This window comes from Solanum verrucosum, unplaced genomic scaffold (assembly GCF_900185275.1).
Source record: "Solanum verrucosum unplaced genomic scaffold, falcon-dt-bn FXZP01000196.1, whole genome shotgun sequence".
In the NCBI taxonomy this organism is placed as follows: Eukaryota; Viridiplantae; Streptophyta; class Magnoliopsida; order Solanales; family Solanaceae; genus Solanum; species Solanum verrucosum.
The window spans coordinates 529,274-548,091 of record NW_026020420.1 but is presented as its reverse complement, the minus strand read 5'-3'; the positions used below and the strand labels follow the sequence as shown (position 1 = coordinate 548,091).

Below are 18,818 nucleotides of genomic sequence, written 5' to 3'. Positions count from 1 at the left end.
ATTGTGGTGTGTGATTGGAATCGATTTCCACGTTCCGGCATAACTAACTTGGATTGGATTGCCACGTTCCGGCATAAATATGGAATTGGTTGCCACGTTTTGGCATAACTATGGGATCGACTGCCACGTTTCGGCACACTAACTTGTATCAGTTGCCACGTTCCGACATGCTAATTATGTTAGGTTTTGGTTCCATGAGAGGACCAATGATGTGATATAAATGTGAGTTGTTCGTTATTCGTGTACTTGCTGATAATATTGTATATTCTTGATATACATTTGTGAGTATAGTGTTGTATTGGTTTGTAGATGCTGTACTTAGTGGACACGTGTTATGACGATTTATAGTGGGTTGTAATGGCGAGAGTAGAGATAGTGTATGTGAAGGAAAATGCTTGGGTAGATTTCACCTTAGGGGAAATAGATTAGGTTAGTGTTAAGAAAGCTTGAATTATTGTATTATGTGACTATGGTGGGTAATGTGACGAGGAAGCAAGGGTATGACGTGAACGGGTAGCTGAATTGGCGGTGATTGTACTTTGGTATTTTTTTCTACGTGTTTTAGAATGGTTAAGCCATGATCAAGAATTCGTTAAGTAGGTTGAGTTAAAAAGGGGGTTAGTAATCAGGTTGCTAGTGTATATTGAAGGTGTTTCCAAGAGAGAGTAAAAGTGGAGAAACGAGTGGTTTAATTCATGATCTTACTAGTTGGTTTCTTATGTTATGTGGTGAGCGTCGGGTTGACCGATGATGCCTATCAGTACGTGTGTTTTGTACTGATACTACTCTTGCTATGTCTTTTTGGACATAGTCTGGATGCAGGATTGGTGATGTTTCATTAGGTGAAGACGAAGAATATCTCCAACAGCTTCTATTTCTCCTTCCGCATGGTGGGAGCTGTGTCTTTTATTTTATTGTCCAGTTTTACTCTTAGTAGCTCTTGTACCTGTTTAGACTAGATTCATAGGAGTCGTTAAATTACTTTACAAGTTTAACTAAAAGTGTGTCTCGGGATCTTATTTATAAAATCATATTATTTTATTTTCCTTCGTTTTATTAAGAATTCCGCATGTTTAATTATTGATGTAAGAGGGTTCTCCTACTTAGGTGGTAGTATGTAGGTGCCCGCACGGCCCGATGAGCTGGGTTGTGACATATAGATTTTAAAATATAATAATCCAAATGCCTACAACATGTTAATCATGGTTTAAACCATAATTATGAACAATTTGGGCATGAACCCTGAATTAATCATTAATTGAATTTTTAAAAGAGCAACTTTCATCTATAGCAAACAAAAAAATCATATTTGTATGCTATAACAAAGTTTGCATAATTGCGCTCCATAGCAAACATATATATGTATAATTCGCTATACATATATAATTGAAAGTTATGTCTATTTCGCTATACATATATACAAAAAGAAGCAATTGTATAATTCATTGGCTCCTCTTCAGATTTGTATAATTTTGCTGGCAGGCCATTTGTATAAATTGTTGTTAGCCTCTCGTTTGTATAAATCGTTGACAAAAATATTTGTCTATAAAAAATTGCTCTCTCTTTCGCTTTATACAAACATAAATTATACATTATATTTGTATAATCTGTGTTTGTATAAAACGAGAAAGACAACTGGGCAGAGGAATATTTGTATTGTATAATTATTTGTGTATAAGATGAATATATATGTATTTGCATGTGTATATGCAATTTTCTTTCAATTTATACAAACATAAATTATACATTATACAAACATAAATTTTACATTATATTGTATAATCTATGTTTGTATAAAACGAGAAAGAGAGAAAGGCAAAAGAGAACTGGGCAGGGGAATATTTTTATTGTATAATTATAAGTGTATAGGACAAATATATATGTATTTTCATGTGTATATACAATTTTTTCTCGTTTTATACAAACAGAAACACAATTTATACAATTATGTTGTATAAAGCGAGAGAGGCGAGCACAGAGGGAGGGAGCGAGAAAGGGAGAGTGGCGATTGAGAATTTGGAGGGAGAGAGGCGACTGACAAACGTTTGCTACGGGGTGCAATTAAATCAAACAGTAGCTACTCCATTTATTTTAGATTATAAATTTGCCATTATGTACAATTATCCCTATTTAAAATAGCTTTGTTTATTGATAATGGAAGCAGTTCTTTATGGGCTCATGATAATTCAATTGGGCTAGATACTGAAAAGGTAAATGGGCCGACAATTATAATGAGGAAAAGCCGAAGCAATCCAATGCTTAGCGCAAAGTAGGCGTGAACAAAATCAAATCGAAAATCGTATTAAATTGCAAATCGAGAAAAAAAAATCTGACTAGTGGATTGGTTTAACTTGATTTAGTGTTGAAGAAAAAAAAATCCGACTATATTGGGTTGATTTGGTTTTAACTTTAAAAAGTCAACCCAAGACCAAATCAACTAGACAACATATATATTTATATTTTTTTCATATTTTTTTTATCTTTTAACATATTACTTTAAGTTTGACTTAGAATTTTGAATAGTGCAATAAAGGTTATATTTCATAAATATTAGTAACTCTAACAAAGCTCAACTTGAATACTAAGAATGACAATAATGTTGAATATTTGTTCTTTAGCTATATATTGGTTTAGATAATTAAAATACATAATGTGATTTTAGTTTTCTTTAATCTTTAGTCATATAATTAATACTCATTAGACTTATTTTGACATGATTTAGTAGTTTAAAATTATGATCATTTTCATTTTGACTTATTTATTTGCAATATTTGTTTTATGTGATTTCATTATTAGTTTTGTTGAATATTTTAGTGTCATCACTTATATCATATTTTGCGTTATTTTCTTCAAAAACACCTTAGATAATTATATTTTTGTAAGACTACATAAATATTTGAAACAAAAATTAATTATATGTTTGTATGAATACTTTATCGTAAAAATCTGAGAACCCGAGAAGCCCGAAAAAACTTGAAAAATCCGAAGTTGAAAAACTCGAGTTTTATTAGTTTTGTTTGATTTATAGATTAAAAAACCGACATAAATGGTTTGGTTTAGTATGTAAAAAACCCGAATCAACCCAATCCATGTACACCCTAGTGTAAGGTTTGTATCTTCATTCTTCTCATCCCAAGCCAACCTATGAAACAAGCCTCATATACTTAGCATGTGTTTGATCATGTTTCATCGTCAAATTTGAAAGCAATAGCTTTTATTTTTAAAATAAAAAAATGACATTTGAAAATTAGTGTTGTTTTTTTACTTTCTGTGAGTAAATTGGAGTGAAAAACACTTTATGGTTATTTTTCAAATTCTTGAAAATTTCTAGGATTATTGAATTTCAAAATTTTTTGGTCAAACATATTTTTCGAAGTTCAACTTCATAAAAAGTGAAAAAAAATTAGTGGCCAAACACCTCCTAAACTTTTTTTTTCTATTTTCGCTCGTGTTCAATACTTATATTGTTTAATTAAACTCATATCGTGAAGTCCCACATTGAAGGGTAAAATGTTTCCTGACAAATGTGACTTTGTACTTGGGTGCTAGGGCTCAAACCAATGACCTTCATTATATATTCTTTATTTTCACCCTGCATTGAGTAAACGTACTAGGTTGGACTATTCAATTTTTTTGTTGAAAAGTTCCATAGTAGAGATAAAGCGTTTTCTAGTAAAGACCACTACATGCCACATGCTCAAACTGGAAATATCTATAATATGTTTTACTTTTATTCGTTGTGTGATATGCTCTCCGAGGTTTAACTAATATTTTAGATTCGCGTCAAGAATCCCCATATTAAAAGGTAAATAACTCCATGACAAAAACAACTAATTCATGCCCAAAATTCGAATAAAAAACCTTTTGATTAAAGATTAAAAACTTCTCTCCACCAACAACCCAACACTTGGTGTAAAGTTAATAATTTGTCAATCCCAATTCTTTTGTTCTTCTCATTGGCCTTCCCTATCTCGGTTATCTCTACCTACATTACATCAAAAATGATTTTTAGTTATCACTGTTATAAATTCATTGAATTAAGTGGATTGTCCATTAAGTTTATTCATGAACTTATCTTTATCATGGATATGTATTCCCAAGGTGATATGAACCTTTTTGAAATAGTAATGTATCTACTAATTTGGCATTAAACATGGTGACCTTTTGATTGATTTCTCTACCTATAAATAGAAATATCATTCACCATTGTAAGATACAATTAAATAAGAAGAAAAATATTTTCCTACATCTACTTCTCTTGTGTTCTTCTATTTATACTTATATTGCTTTGAGCTTGATTTTATAACAATAACTAATTAATGATAATAGCTTAATTATTACTAAATATATTTTTTAAGAGCAATTAATACTCTTTGTAAATGTCCCTAAAGCCTATAGCGACATTAAATCCAATGGCAATTAACTGATATCGTTAAATGTTTTAGCACTCTTTATTAATATGCATATTTATTACTGCTAAAAGTTATTTTTATTGTAATGATATAAATATTCAAACATTATAGTTGAAATATGATTACTTACTGATATAGCTAAATGAATTATCAATTAAAGTTAAAAACAACATTAGATTATTAAAAAATAATGACCAAGAGACTTTATTATTATATTATAATAAAGTTTTTATATATAGATTAGGTAATACGGGAACGATAACAAAGATCAAATTAAACAATGACCAAGACTTCAGATATATTATTAAAAAACAATGACCAAGACTTATTATTAATATTAATATTATTATTATTATTATTATTATTATTATAAGAAAAAAAAATGACCAAGACTTTATATTATTACTATTATTATTATTATAAGAAAAAAACAATGACCAAGACTTGTTCTTATTTTGTAATTAATTACATGCATCTGGTCTGTAACGACGTGATGGATCATATGGGAATTGGTGAGACTAACAATAGAACTCCCCTAATTTTCGCTTCTTTTTTTTTTTTTTTTTTTTTTCTATTTTTAATACAGAGTTAATGGTATAAGAGATGCATTTAATAATATTTAACAAAAAAAATATGATTGTTTTTCAATTTATAAGACAAAAGGACAGACAAATTATACCCTCGATGTATTTAAGAAAATGTTCAGTAGTTAAGATTTAAGAACTTACAATTTAACTGTAGTTCAAAATGAGATTATGTAGAAAAAGAGTAGTACAAAATTCGTATATAGTAAAATTTTAATGTTCAATTTAAATGATCTGCATGATAAAATTTTTGAACTACAAATAAAAAAGAAAGTATTCTCCTATATATAAACATTAAGATCTTTTGTAAAAAATAATAATATAAAACTAAAACGAAATTTACTTTTATAAAAGGAAAAACATAATTAAACTATTTAAAGTCTAGACAAAGACCAGAGGCTATAAGAACTGCAAAAACACTACAAAATGACTTTAGTCAAAGGAGGCATTATTAAAGTTTAAACAAAGACCATAGACTATAAAGAATTGCAAATGATCAACAATGTTAGGCCATAAATAATTAGGTGTTATGCGAAAGCTAGCAAAACTATTATCGATAGATTATGAGTAAGAAGACAAATAAGAAATATATATCATAAGACTAGAGATTTAACGTGGTTCGGTTAAACGACCTATATCCACAAGGGAGATAAACAATCTACTATATAGATATGAGAGTACAAAATATAGAGAGAAACAATCCCACATAATTCATTCGGAATACAAAGAGATTCACACATATGTCCCACAACCCCCCCCCCCCCCCCCCCCCCTCCCTCTAAACAAAACTCTCAAAGCCCCCTAAGATTATATGGTGAATGTTGATTAAGTTAGAAGGAACGAACCTCTATTTATAAAGTCTTTTCCTACAAGAAAAAGACAACCCAAATATGGAGACTTTATGTTTTCTTTTTAGGAAAAGGAAAATCCATTTATGGTAAAAAAAAAAAAAAAACTCAGGGCAAATACCCAACAAGTCTCCCTCTTGGCCTGAATTTCTAACAAAACAAATTTGTTCCACCTTCTTCACATAATCTTCAACAACTTGCATCTCCTTGCCAAAATCTCCTCCATCAAATCTATGTCTCGACACAAAGAGCTTCTCCAACAAAAATCTTCATTATTGTAAATAGGTTGCGGCTAGAAGTACACCCACCAAGATGTACACACGATTTTTAACCTGGTTCAACCATCGATTAATGAACCACTGAACCTGACTTTGATACCACTTAGTAGGACTGAAATAGTTAGGTGTCTTGTGAAAGCTAGCAAAACAAGCCTCGATAGACCATGAGTAAGAAGACAAAAGAAATATTTACCATAAGACACAAAGATTTAACGTGGTTTGGTCAACCGACCTACATCCACAAAGGAGATGAGCAATCTTCTATATAAAAATGAGAGTACAAAAGATAGAGAGAAACAACCTCACTCAATTCACTCGGAATACACAAAGAGGTTAATGCAAGTGATAACGTATCACTTGTGTCCCACAAATTCTTCTCCTAAACTACATTGTGAATGTTGATTAAGTTAGAAGGAACAAACATATATTTATGGAGTTCTAAACCTTTTGTTACAAGAAAAAGACTAACCAAATATGAAAATTTTATGTTTTCTTTTAGGAAAAAGAACATTCATTTATGATAAGAAACACAAGATAAATACCCAACAAAGAACACAATAGGCCATGTTTTTTTTAATGAATAAGATCCCAGGGTCATTTTTTTTTTATTATATAAATAAGAAACAAAAGATTACATAATTAAATCTGCAAAAGACAACAAAACAAAGAATAAAAGTGGAGCACAAAACCTATAATAAATGATTATGACACGATAGGGCATGTGCTCACGTTATTGAGGAAATATTATAATCCTAACGATGGTAAGACTATTTTAATGACTTGATTAAAAAATAACCGTTAAAAGGAAAATCAAGACCTTCCTTCATTTTAATTTGTTTGTTTGATTTTGACTTAAAATTTACGAAAGTAAAATTTTTTGTTAAATTTTATGGTTCTAAAATTATGTAAAATGTATCAAAATGATGTTTAATCTTGCGATTTAAATAGATCATGTGAAAAATAATTCGAATTAAAAAGTTGTCAAAAAGGAAAGAAACATACTTTTTGAACTGGACTAAAAAAGTAATAGGACAAACAAATTAAAACAGAGACAATTCCCCCTTTCGCCCAAAGGGAGTATCACCATTAGATTAAATGATTGTTTGGTATAGTATATATAAGAATAGTGTTGAATTTGATGTACTAGATAATCGCTTGAACAACTGTCAATTATTAATCCCCATGTTATATTTAATTGCACAATTTGCAAGTGGTAATTAACTATATACTACTACTTTCTCCATTTCTATTTATATGTCGTTCCTCCATTTCTATTTATATGTCGTTCTTATTAAAAATAGATGTTGCTTAATACTACTTGTCATTTTACAAAATCAATACATAAATGTCATTATTTTTCCTATTTTAGCCTTTAATGTTTAAATGGAAAGGAGTATGTTTTAAGCAAATCTATATCATCATAGTGCATGCCATGTAGAATGTAAGAGAGACAACAAAATAATTCAATCAAACAGAGACAGAGTATAGTTGTTAATTTCAACAACAAACTACATCTCAGTCCAAAGCAAGCAAATTAGGATCCTCACTCTGGAATATATGGCCAGCGAGACAGAAAAATATCTACTGGATAAACTTGTTTTAGCACAAAAGGCAGCGCAGGGACGTGAAGATTGTCTATCAAAGTTTCCTTGTATAATCCAAAAGCATTTTGAAAACGTAATTCGTTTGCTTGGACAGGCTGAAAATGGTGATCTTTCAGAATCGAGCCGTAGGGGAGACCTATACCATCTCTGCAATGCTCTTGCAAATTGGCAAATGGTACTGGAAAGGAAAGGCGTTTACTCCCTTGGGGGAATCCGATTTCTTATTACACTAAACAGCAAATTAAAGAAAATGGAAAGTAGACTTAAAGGAACGACTAGTGGTGGAGTTACACGACAGGAGGGGGATATTGATGAAAAAATTATTATGAATGAATGTCACGACAGGTGGAGTTGTGGGACAGTTGATAGAAACAGAGTATTCGGGTTTAGGGAAAAGGAGAATTTCATGGAGAGATTCCTTATCCGGAGGGATAATGAAGTTAATGGATTCAAGGCAATTTGTATTTCTGGTGTGGCTGGAGTTGGTAAGACGACACTGTGCCAATTAACTTTCAATAACGAGCAAGTAATGAAAAACTTCTTTCCTCGGATTTGGGTTTGTATGTCAAAATCACCCGAGGTTACTGATGACGACTATCAGAAAGAGGTTTTAAACAGGATGCTCAAGTGTATCGGTGTTGAAGACCAAGTGATCAAATTTACAGGAGAAACTCGAGGTGTTGTGGGGTTACTTTTTGCTCTCCGAAGTGTACTCAAAGGTACAAGGTATTTGATTGTGCTCGATGACACCTTCTATACCAAATTCTTCGTTAACTTATTAAGGTCAGAGCCAGAATTATTGAAAGCTAATGACGGCACTAAAACACTCGCGCTTGGATTGCCAAAACAACAGGGTGGAGCTGTAATTGTCACAACTCGGTCAAATGAAGAATTGGGGAAGAAAATGGTTAACAAGGATAACGTATATCCCCTTCTACCATTGTGTAACAAGAGTTGTCTGGAGATATTGAAAGATTCAGCTGGAGAAAAAGTGAAGCAATTGCTTAAAGATCAGACTGATGATGATCTAGAGGATACAATTATGAGCAAATTAGGTGGTCTCCCTTTGGCTGCCAAGATCATGGGGACAATCATGAAACAACAACTTGACAGAATCCCAGAAAACTAAATGCAACTCTGATCGCCAATCATAAACAAGTTCTTATTTTCCTATTTTCATTCAACAATTAATCACTCTTGTATTGCTCTCTTGTAACTTGTTATTCTAATTACTATTTCCTTTTTTATAATATCACCTTTTAATTTCATATTGTTAAGGGCTAATTACATTCTTCTTTTTCAAATTACAAAAAATCCTTAAAATTTAAGGATTTCAGATATATTCGGATACATAGGTCGCGATACATTGTTACTCAGGAGACCCGCAAGATACATAGCTCACAGATGTATCCGAGAGGGGATAGAAATATATTCGAGAGGAGATTTTTGTAATTTTTTTAAATGATAGAAAATTTCAGATATTATAGTAAAGTAAGATGTGTATTTAAATAATTTTTCTTTTAACTTGTTCTAGCATACTGCTTTGTCAACCAAATATATTTTCCTAGTCTACCATAAGGTAATTTACACATTAAAATAGAAAAAAAAAAGAGGAAAGAATTGAAGAAATAACGTCTATATAAACAATAGAAAATATACAATGAATATGAGGTGACTTCTTTCACAAAGTTAAACGTATTTCTTAAGAACATAGCAATTAATAATGTTACTCTCCTTTGTCTTTATTTTTATTTATTTTTATATTTATTGTGAGATTTATAGCAAATTCATACATGGACAAACTCAATATGTTTTGACATAAGAAAAGTAAATTTTTTTATGTATTTTAATTTAGTTTTGAATTAATTTGTTTAATTATGTTACCTATTGCAATTTGCAGCAGTTTCAATTTGGCATATATATCAAAAAAGTTAAGTAAGGATGTCTTATTAAAGAAACAACCATGAGAATAAGTTGGAAGAGGTGAGAGAATAAATATACAAAGTGAACAAATTAAACTACGTTTAACAACTTGAGATGCAAGAAAATTATGGACATGATTCGAGGATAGAAGAATCAAATATACCTCTTAACTTTCTGAAATTATCAAATATACCTACTTGAATTTTATTTTTTTAATAAAATATTTATTTTTTTCACTTTTGTTAGACAAAAGGATATACATCTCAATTATTTTATAACGACAGGAATATATGTGAATCACTTTAGTAACAAGTGCTAATAAAAATAAAAAGTTAGTGTCAAACAAAAATGAAGGAGAAAAAGTAATATAAAGTGAGCAAAAAATTGTTCTTATGAGAAATTAAGATTAGCTTTCTAATTAAATTAATCTAAACCTAATTATTAATCCTGTAAGTAGGGGTGTTCATGGTTTGGATAAAAACCGATTCAAACCGAAAATTGAACCAAACCAATTAAATAAATTGATATATTTGGTTTGGTTTTAGATTTTTAAAAACTAATAGTACTTGGTTAATTTGGTCATGATTTTGTTAAAAAAAATCGAAGAAATAGCTGAATCGAATTGATAAATTATATACATATATTTTATTATTATACATCCATAATATATTATTTTGATAAACAATTTTAAAGATCTTATATATATTTTCATCAAAATTTATTTATAATTTACTTATGAAAACAAAAATGTCCAAGGTGAGAATATTTGTCTTATTGGTTTGTAACGACCCGAACTGTCGTTATTGGGAAAAACAAGAATTCAAGAAAAATCTAGGCCATTGTCCTGCTAGGGTGGGCCAAATGCCGCTGGGGCGCCACCGCTAAGGCTGGTTAAGTTGGCACCAGAGCTGGATAAGCGAGGCAGAATGTGAATTGCGAGGAATCTTATTTGCTCCATCTTCCTAAAATACCTAAATAAGTCGTAAAACACCCTAGAAACCTCAGAAAAGCTGCTCTAAGCATGGGAAGGAAGGAGAAGGAAATTTCTAGCGTGGGCATGATGAAATGTTGCAGATTCTTGGACAAATCTACTGTCGCGAAGCCAGGAAAACTGGATTTAAAGTCAAAAACTCCGTACAACTGCTTGGCGCCCAGGTAGGCTAGTTTTTTGCAATTAAGTAGTTTTAAATATGTGCTTACTACGTGATATATATAAATCAATGGTAGAGTTGTGTGTAGACCTTCGTGCACCGGGTGAATTACATGAATAATCCTTAGAGTTTAAAGTATGTGGGTTTATGGCTTGTGAGGATGTATTGTTGAGTTGTTAGAAAAACCTAGAATTGCTATCATGGATAAGATTGGGTCGAGAATGAGGGCATGAAATCAAGAGTGGAACTAGATTTATGAATGTATGCTACATCCGATAATTGAAGTGATGACATTGAAAAATTATGATGAATTGTGATTAAACCCTAATAAGAAATCCTAATGATGAACTAGGACTGAGTATGGTCAATTATTATATATATGATGGGGACTGATGAGTAATTCGTAGGTGATGGTTGTGATTCTATTTTTGTGTGATGTATGATTGTTCTTGCTTCATTATGATGCTTGTATATGTATGAATGTTGCAAGGTTGGTCACACTTGTTGTAAATGAGATAGATGAATATCATTTCCATGAATTCATGACTTAAATGTATGATTTTGATGATGTATTGTGTTTGTGATTGTGGTGTGTGAATGAGATCGGATTGCCATGTTTGGGTATAACTAACTTGGATCGGATTGCCAAGTTTCGGCATAATATGAGATCGGATTGCCACGTTCCGGGATAAACATGGGATTGACTGCCACATTTTGGCACACTAACTTGGGATCGGTTGCCACATTCCGGCTTGCTAACCGTTTGAGTTTGGGTTCCGTAAGAGGACCAATGATGTGATATAAATGTGAGTTATTCGTTGTTTGTGTACTTGTTGAAAATATTGTATATGGTTGATATACGTTTGTGAGTAAAGTAATGTATTGGTTTGTTATGTTGTACTTAGTGGACTCGTGCTATGACGATTTATAGTTGGTTGTTCATGGGTGGTAATGGCGAGAGTAGAGATATTGTATGTGAAGGAAATTGCTGGATGGATTTCACCTTGGGGGAAAAGAGATTGGGTTAGTTTTAAGAAAGTTTAAAGTATTGTATTATGTGACTATGGTTGGTAATGTGATGAGGAAGTAAGGTAGGACGTGTACGGTTAGTTGATTTGGTAGTGTTTGTACTTGGGAAAATTCTTACGTGTTAGAATGGTTAAGTTATAATCAAGAATCCGATAAGTGAGTTGATTAAAAAGGGGTTAGTAGTTAGAATGCTAGTGTGATTGGAGGTATTTCAATGAAAGGGGCGAAGGTGGAGAAGCGAGTGGTTTATTTCATGATCTTACTAGTTGGTTTCTTATGTTATGTGGTGGGCGTCAGGTTGACCAATGATGCCTACCAGTACGTGTGTTTTGTACTGATACTACTTTTGCTATGTCTTTTGACATAGTCTAGATGCAGGATTGGTGACATTTCCTTAGGTGAAGACGAAGAAAATCTCCAGCAACTTCTTTTTTTCCTTTCGCACGGTGGGAGCTATGTCTTTTATTTATCTTGTCTAGTTGTACTCTTAGTAGCTCTTGTACCTGTTTAGACTAGGTCCTTGGGGTTGTTAATTACTAGACAAGTCTTAACTAGAATTTATTTAAAAGGGATATTAATTGTAAAATCGTGTTATTGTAATTACATTTATTTTCATTAAATTTTTCCGTATGGTTGAATTTTGGGATATGAGGGTTCTTTTACTTAGGTGTTAGAGTGGGTGCCTGCACGACCTGGTGGGTTGGGTTGTGACAAATTGGTATTAGAGCCTAGGTTATCAGTCTCCCCGTACAAAAGCAAAATGTGAACTAGACTCATGTGGATTGGTATGTTGACGTCCATATTTAATTTACAAGAGGCTATGGAGCATTCTAGGAAGTCGTTCCACTAATTCTCTCCTTTTGTGCAAAGTGTCACTTGTGGTATGAGTTGAGTCCAATTGGTATCTCTCGATTCCAATTGGTATTTCAACGAAGTGAACTTGACGTCGTTGATATGACCGAAGGGACACCAACAAATTAATTGGAACTGGAAGGTTCCAATTGGTATCTAGCCTTAGAGGCTATAAGGAGCATGGATGACCAATAATGGTCATTTATGGAATGAACTAACTAATAAATTGAAATTGCCTGTGCATTGTATTTTAGAAACTGTGAAGGTGCGCTTCTTGTTGCCTGAAATAACTTGGATTGTGTGATTCTTGTTGTTTGAATTAATTGTAATTGTGTGCTCCGTGTTGAGTGAAATAATTGTATATGCGGAAGTATTCTTAGGAGTCTGATTTACTAATGATGTAGAGGTGTTATAGTGGATGTGTGTGGCATGGTTTAGGGCACGGTGTTGTTTGTCTGGATTGAATTAACGGTGAATGTAAAAATAAACATGCTAAAGTGTAAGGATGTGAATTCATGGGTTATATATGTGTACTTGAACCCTTAGTATGCACAATGTGTTGGCTAATTTGTGTAAATTATGCAAGTTGTAATGTCTGGGCGTATCCTGAGGATGTATAGGCTGTGGTGCTGAGTAGTTTATAACGATATGGCCCGAGTATCGTGTACCCTAGCGGGGAAAATCTAGAAGTCCGATTAAGTGGTAAAAAGGGGAACCGGGAAAACCATAGAAGGATGAGAGAAGAACCCAGAAATTATTGGCCTGGGTTCTGGTCCAGTCGAAGCCGCTGGGGCGGGACTATTATTGCCTTAGCGATGCCGCCACAGTGGGAATTCCTCCGCCAGAGCAGGACGGGGCGAGGAGAACCTCACCCAGCCTCCCCTGTTTTTCTCTCATAAAACATTTCAAACCCCGAATGGGATCCGAGTAAATCCCTTCAACTCCAAACAGTGTTCAGCAACAAAAATAGGGAGATTATGAAACTTCAAACTTAAATATAGGATTGCATCAGACAGCCAAAAAAACGAGCATCCATGCGCTTCAAAACTTAGAAAGTCAAAAGGTAAAAACAAGCTGTCTTAAATTTACAAGCCCAAGAGGGGTGAAGGGAAAACTGATCAAAGACTCTCGGACTGGGTAGTGTCGATGTCTGAATCGAGGTTCTCCGAGGGTGTCACGCCATTCCAAGCCTCATTCAGCATAGATAAATCCCTGAAGTCTGGTGGCTCGAGTTGGGGAAGTTCCTAGCCGGGTGCCACGCAAGTAATTATGACCTTGACCGTTTTCCACATCCGAAATCATTAGACGATCCCTGACCACACCATTTCTCCTCTCTTTGCGCAGATGGCGGCGGAGCATTTCGACCTCTAGGGCAGTGCTGGGTGGGACCAAAGTGAATTCAGTGTAGCCACTCACATCCTCTCTTGGACAGCCGCTAAGTCCTCCTCAACCTGTGCACCTGTGAGTGGGTCCTCGTCGTCTGAATCCACGACCGCCTTACTGTTGCTAGCCTTGCTTGCTCTCCTCCTCTTACCCCTGAAAGTAGAACCTGTCCGAATCAAAAGCGGGTGAATGAGGGGATCCATGGGAAGTACCTCGTCAGCATTGAATAAGGGCACTCCTGCCCGTTTGCATAGAGTAGTAATGAGACCGAGGAGAAAGAACGCCTTCTTATTACCCCGGTAGAACATTTTCCACTCCGAGATAATCTATGCCCCCACATTTAGCTGAATACCCTATATAACGCATGCCACCACTATAGCTCGAGGAAAGGTCACGTCGATGCTGTTGCCCGTTGGGTGGATCCTCCTAGTCACCAAGTGTAGCCACTTCTTAGCATCAGGTGACCAGTCCGTACTAGTGATGCCCTCTGTAGTAGCCAATAAACCTGATCCCGGCGTGCAGGCTCGGCAATAATGTCTCTTAGCCATTCCAGATCCATCTCCCTTAATCGGTCCTCGAAAGGATGGTTCGGTACCTCTAGGGCCTCATTAATAGTAGTGGCATTCAGGGGGATGTCAACTCCCGAAATGCAGATGGCGGGACTAAGGTCGTCCCAGCGAACGGTGGGCAAGATAGCATAGAACTCCCGCACCCAGTTAGCTCGTGCATCTGGGGGAGTCTCAGTCAACAGAATCCACCCAAACTCTACCAACTGAGCATAGAAGGCAGGTGCCTTCTCATCTAGCTTGTTCAGCACAAAACCCATCTCGCAACAACACTCTGTGTTGCGATAATTATGATGTCTTTCCCGACTCGCGGCATCAGGGAAGCGGATGAAGAGCAAGTGTTCGTTATTTTGTCCTGCCATTTAGAAGCCTGCAATAAGTGCAATATAAGTTAGAATGTGATAGGACCATCAGTGTAAGACAAAGATTCAAGAAAGAGAAAAATTTGTGTTAAGGGTAAGGCCACTGGTCTAGCACATCCCGCCACAGCGGCCAAAATCCTGCCAGAGTGGGATGATGAAGGTCGCCACAACGGGATGAAGGCCGCCACAACGGCCTTCATCTGGGACAAACACCAGGCGCCACAATGGCGTCTTTTCACCCTAAAATCCCCGTTTTCGATAGAATTCCAGCAGATCAGAGTATATTAACTATCCTAGAACATAAATAAGCAATCATTTCAACAAAATAACCTCAAAACAGTGCCTAATTTCAAGTTTATGTCAAGAAGACCTTTCAACTTCCCCTACCCATTTTTGTACCGATTCAACTATGTTTTTAAGAAATCCTTGCACCCAGGACGTTGTGTAAATATTAGGGACGTAATGAAGTAACCATGCTTCGTACATGATAGCAATCTAGCAACCTAGTTCAATTTCAAATAATTACCCCAAAAACCGTATCTAAGCAATCAAATAACATCATGCAATAGTTGTTTAATCAAGTCATGAAGTAATGAGAGTGGGAAACGAGAAGTTTACCTTGGATTGACGTTCCGAGCGATTGGGTTGAGAGAATTTTTTAGGAGTTTTGAGTTAAAAAAAGAGGAAATGAGGAAACCATTCCCTATTTCCCTCTTTACTGTTTTCGATCTCCCGCTATAGCGGGAGATATCTCGCCACAACGGCCCCACCACAACGGGAGGGTTGCTGCCCCGGCGGGCTAGGCTGTGTAGGGTTGAACGTGTTTGATCTTCACGTATTGCATCAGAGTTTCCCCTAGTCTTAGAGTATAATGCTTTTTCATGTGTTAATTTAAATGAAAGATTACGATTCATCGTAGTTTCCGTGTTTGATCAATTCGATAGTTGGGGGTGTCCCGAATCTAGAGTTTGTGATATCCATAGACTAGTCGTTCGGGGATGAACGAAAGGTAAATTGGTATCTATTGTAATGACCGAACCATCGTTACTGGGAAAAATAAGAATTTGAGAAAAATCTGGGCCATTGTCCCGCCAAGATGGGCTAGGTGCCACTGGGGCACCGCCGCCAGGGCGGGGTAAGGTGGCGCCAAAGCGGGATAAGCGAGGCAGAATGTGAATTGCGAGGAATCTTATTTTCTCTATCTTCCTAAATTACCTAAATAAGTCGTAAAACACCCTAGAAACCTTAGAAAAGCTGCTCTAAGTTTGGGAAGGAAGGAGAAGGAAATTTCTAGCGTGGGGATGGTGAAATCTTGCAGATTTTTGGACAAATCTACTGTCCTAAAGCCCGAAAAACCAAATTTAAAGTAAAAAATTCCGTACAACTGTTTGGCGCCCAGGTAGGCTAGGTTTTTACAATTAAGTAGTTTTAAATCTGTGCTTACTACATGATATATGTAAATCAATGGTAGGATTATGTGTGGACCTTCTGCACCGGGTGAATTACATGAATAATCCTTAGAGTTTAAAGTATGTGAGTTTATGGCTTGTGAGGAGAAATTGATGAGTTGTTAGAAAAACCTAGAATTGCTATCATGGATAAGATTGGGTCAAGAATGAGGGCATGAAATCAAGAGTGGAACTAGATTTATGAATGTATGCTACATCCGATAATTGAAGTGATGACATTGAGAAATTATGATGAATTGTGATTAAACCCTAATAAGAAATCTTTATGATGAACTAGGGCTGAGTATGGTCAATTATTATATATGTGATGGGGACTGAAGAGTAATTCGTAGGTGATGGTTGTGATTTTATGTTTGTGTGATATATGCTTGTTCTTGCTTCATTATGATGGTACATGTATGAATGTTGCAAGGTTGGTCATACTTGTTGTAAATGAGATAGATGAATATCATTGCCATGAATTCATGACTTAAATGTATGATCTTGATGATATACTGTGTTTGTGATTGTGATGTGTGAATGAGATCAGATTGCCACGTTCCAGCATAACTAACTTGAATCAGATTGCCACATTCCAGCATAATATGGGATCGAGTTGCCATGTTCCGGCATAAACATGGGATCGACTACCATGTTCCAGCACACTAACTTGGGAGCGATTGCCATGTTCCGGCATGCTAACCGTTTGAGTTTGGGTTACGTGAGAGGACCAATGATGTGAGTTATTCGTTGTTCGTGTACTTGTTGACAAAATTGTATATGCTTGATATACGTTTGTGAGTAAAGTATTGTATTGGTTTGTTATGTTATACTTAGTGGACCCGTGCTATGACGATTTATAGTTTGTTGTTCATAGATTGTAATGGCGAGAGTAGAGATAGTGTGTGTGAAGGAAATTGTTGGATGGATTTCACCTTGGGGGGAAATGAGATTAGGTTAGTTTTAAGAAAGTTTGAAGTATTGTATTATGTGACTATGGTTGGTAATGTGATGAGGAAGTAAGGTAGGACGTGTACGGTTAGTTGATTTGGTAGTGTTTGTACTTGGGAAAATTCTTACGTGTTAGAATGGTTAAGTTATAATCAAGAATCCGGTAAGTGAGTTGATTAAAAAGGGGTTAGTAGTTAGAATGCTAGTGTGATTGGAGGTATTTCAATGAAAGGGGCGAAGGTGGAGAAACGAGTGATTTATTTCATGATCTTACTAGTTGGTTTCTTATGTTATGTGGTGGGCGTCAGGTTGACCAATGATGCCTACCAGTACGTGTGTTTTGTACTGATACTACTCTTGCTATGTCTTTTGACATAGTCTAGATGCAGGATTGGTGACATTTCCTTAGGTGAAGACGAAGAAAATCTCCAACTTCTTTTTTTCCTTTCGCACGGTGGGAGCTGTGTCTTTTATTTATCTTGTCTAGTTGTACTCTTAGTAGCTCTTGTACCTGTTTAGACTAGGTCCTTGGGGTTATTAATTACTTTACAAGTCTTAACTAGAATTTATTTAAAAAGGGTATTAATTATAAAATCGTGTTATTGCAATTACATTTGTTTTCTTGAAATTTTTCCGCATGGTTGACTATTGGGATATGAGGGTTTTCCTACTTAGGTGTTAGAGTGGGTGCCCGCACGGCCCAGTGGGTTGGGTCGTGACATGGTTTCATCACTTCATGTATACGAGTGTCTATAACATTTTTTGTGGGGCTGAAAATGTCATTGTCTCTTCCTTCTAGGTCAAAGTTGTGAATTTTGAAGCTCTATTCATAGTAAATTTAGTGATCGAAAGTTCTATAATAACTAATGACAGCTACTCTAACTATTTTTCATTTTGAATGGATTGTTGTCAGTTGCCACTTTTTTTCACGTTTTAAATGAATTGTTTCTTTTATTTTTGTTTATGGTTAATAACCGAACCAAACTGAACTAAAACCGATAAATGTATACTCCCTCCGTCCCATTCTATATGTCACCCCTTTCTATAAATAGTTGATTCATAATACTTGTCATTTCATAAAATCAATGCATAAATTACCATATTGTTTCTTTTTTACCCTTGTGAGTTATTAGCCTTGAAAACATATATTTGACTTACTTAGAAAAGCTAAGTAAATGATTTATGTTCATTGGTTAAATTAATTAATCAAAATAAATTAATTCATATTCATTGATTGAAAACTTGAGTTCCAAAAAAATTAAATAAGGATAGAAGGGTAAAATTACATCATTTTTTTATGCAAGTGCAAAGTAAAAATATGACATATAAAATGGGATGGAGAGAGTATTATTTTTTCATTTGGTTTAATTTTAAAATTTTTAATACTGATTAAATTGATTTGATTTTAATTTTGATTAATAACCGAC

At 34.6% G+C, this 18,818-nt stretch overlaps 1 protein-coding gene across 1 annotated transcript; it reads left to right on the top strand.

The window, feature by feature from the left end:
- Positions 1-7,679: 7,679 nt before the first annotated feature.
- LOC125806906 (probable disease resistance protein At4g19060) lies at positions 7,680-8,855 on the top strand. The gene has a single exon (XM_049486663.1). It carries the CDS (start codon positions 7,680-7,682, stop codon positions 8,853-8,855), a length of 1,176 nt encoding a protein of 391 aa, XP_049342620.1.
- Positions 8,856-18,818: the final 9,963 nt, after the last annotated feature.